This window comes from Elephantulus edwardii, unplaced genomic scaffold (assembly GCF_000299155.1).
Source record: "Elephantulus edwardii isolate Elephantulus edwardi_28Jun2011 unplaced genomic scaffold, EleEdw1.0 scaffold00089, whole genome shotgun sequence".
Classification (NCBI taxonomy): Eukaryota; Metazoa; Chordata; class Mammalia; order Macroscelidea; family Macroscelididae; genus Elephantulus; species Elephantulus edwardii.
This window is the reverse complement of record NW_006399839.1, coordinates 7,937,969-7,939,016: the sequence shown is the minus strand read 5'-3', so window position 1 is coordinate 7,939,016 and position 1,048 is coordinate 7,937,969. Positions and strand designations below refer to the sequence as shown.

Genomic DNA, 1,048 nt, shown 5'->3' with positions numbered 1-1,048 from the left:
ACATAGGGTCACTATGAGTCGCAAGCAACTCGACAACACGTAACAGCAAGAACTCTGCGGGAGAAAGATGGGCAGTCTCTTTCCATGTGATTAAACTACCTCTGAGAACCTGCTGGAGGGTCAGCTATGGGTTGATTCCAACTCGACAGGACTACTTCGATGTAGTAAGGTTTGCCTAGTGGAGGACTGCACCTTGGGCACTGTGCATAACTCCCTCCCCCAGTTACAGGTCAGAAAACCGAGCGAGGGGACTCACAGGATAGGTGACGCCACTCGAAGACACAGGCGATGCCTCGTTGTTGACAGGAGTGGTCACGGCCAGCGAGGCCAGAGCGGGGAAGAGGCTTTCCATCTCGGGCTCCTCGGACAGGTTGTCCTCGCTGTCCGCCTGGCTGCGCTTCTCGGGCTCGCTGGGCCCCCAGCCCTCCAGCCCCACAGCCTCCTTGTCCGGCAGGGCCACGTCCAGGCTGCCGCCAATGGACATGAACTCGTCCATGCTGTCATTGGCGAGCAGGTCACTCTCCAGGCTGTCCTGCACAGCCAGCTCCTCACGGGGCGCCTCGTCCCGGGAAGTGGTGGCCTCGCTGCTCTGTCCTTCGTCCAGGCTGCTGTCCCCCAGACGCAGCACTGCGGGGGCACTCCGCTGGGTGTCCAGGACGCTGTCCTCCGTGCTCAGGCTGGGCTCCGAGTGCTCCGAGAGGCCCGAGGAGAAGTTGTGGGAGGAAGGGTGGCCAGAGTCTGGGGAGCAGGGGCCATTCACCAGGCTCCCATTGGGCACTTTGGGCGGCTTCTCCTCCAACCTGCCTTCTGTCTCCACTGGCTCCACCTCGTCCACAGACTCAAACACCTGAGAACAAGGTGCACAGAGAGAGAGAGAGATGTAATAATAGTCCATCAGTTAGAAAAAACCCTAGGCGGTCAGTTGTGAGATGTTCCTGGAGCCTCCATGCAGGTTAATTTTTGCTGAACAGAGCAAGGAAACACTGCGTGGTTCGAAGTTGGGAAGGGCGTACGACCAGGGATGTGTCCTGTCTCCATACCTTTTCAA

At 58.7% G+C, this 1,048-nt stretch overlaps 1 protein-coding gene across 4 annotated transcripts in view; it reads right to left on the bottom strand.

The window, feature by feature from the left end:
• Window positions 1–1,048, bottom strand: part of SGSM1 (small G protein signaling modulator 1) — a 94,069-nt gene that overhangs the window by 16,206 nt on the left and 76,815 nt on the right. For all 4 annotated transcript variants that reach the window (XM_006890460.1, XM_006890462.1, XM_006890461.1 and 1 more), the window contains one exon: window positions 257–847. In XM_006890460.1, coding sequence (XP_006890522.1) covers window positions 257–847 — 591 coding nt within the window. The remainder of the gene's footprint in view (window positions 1–256; window positions 848–1,048) is intronic.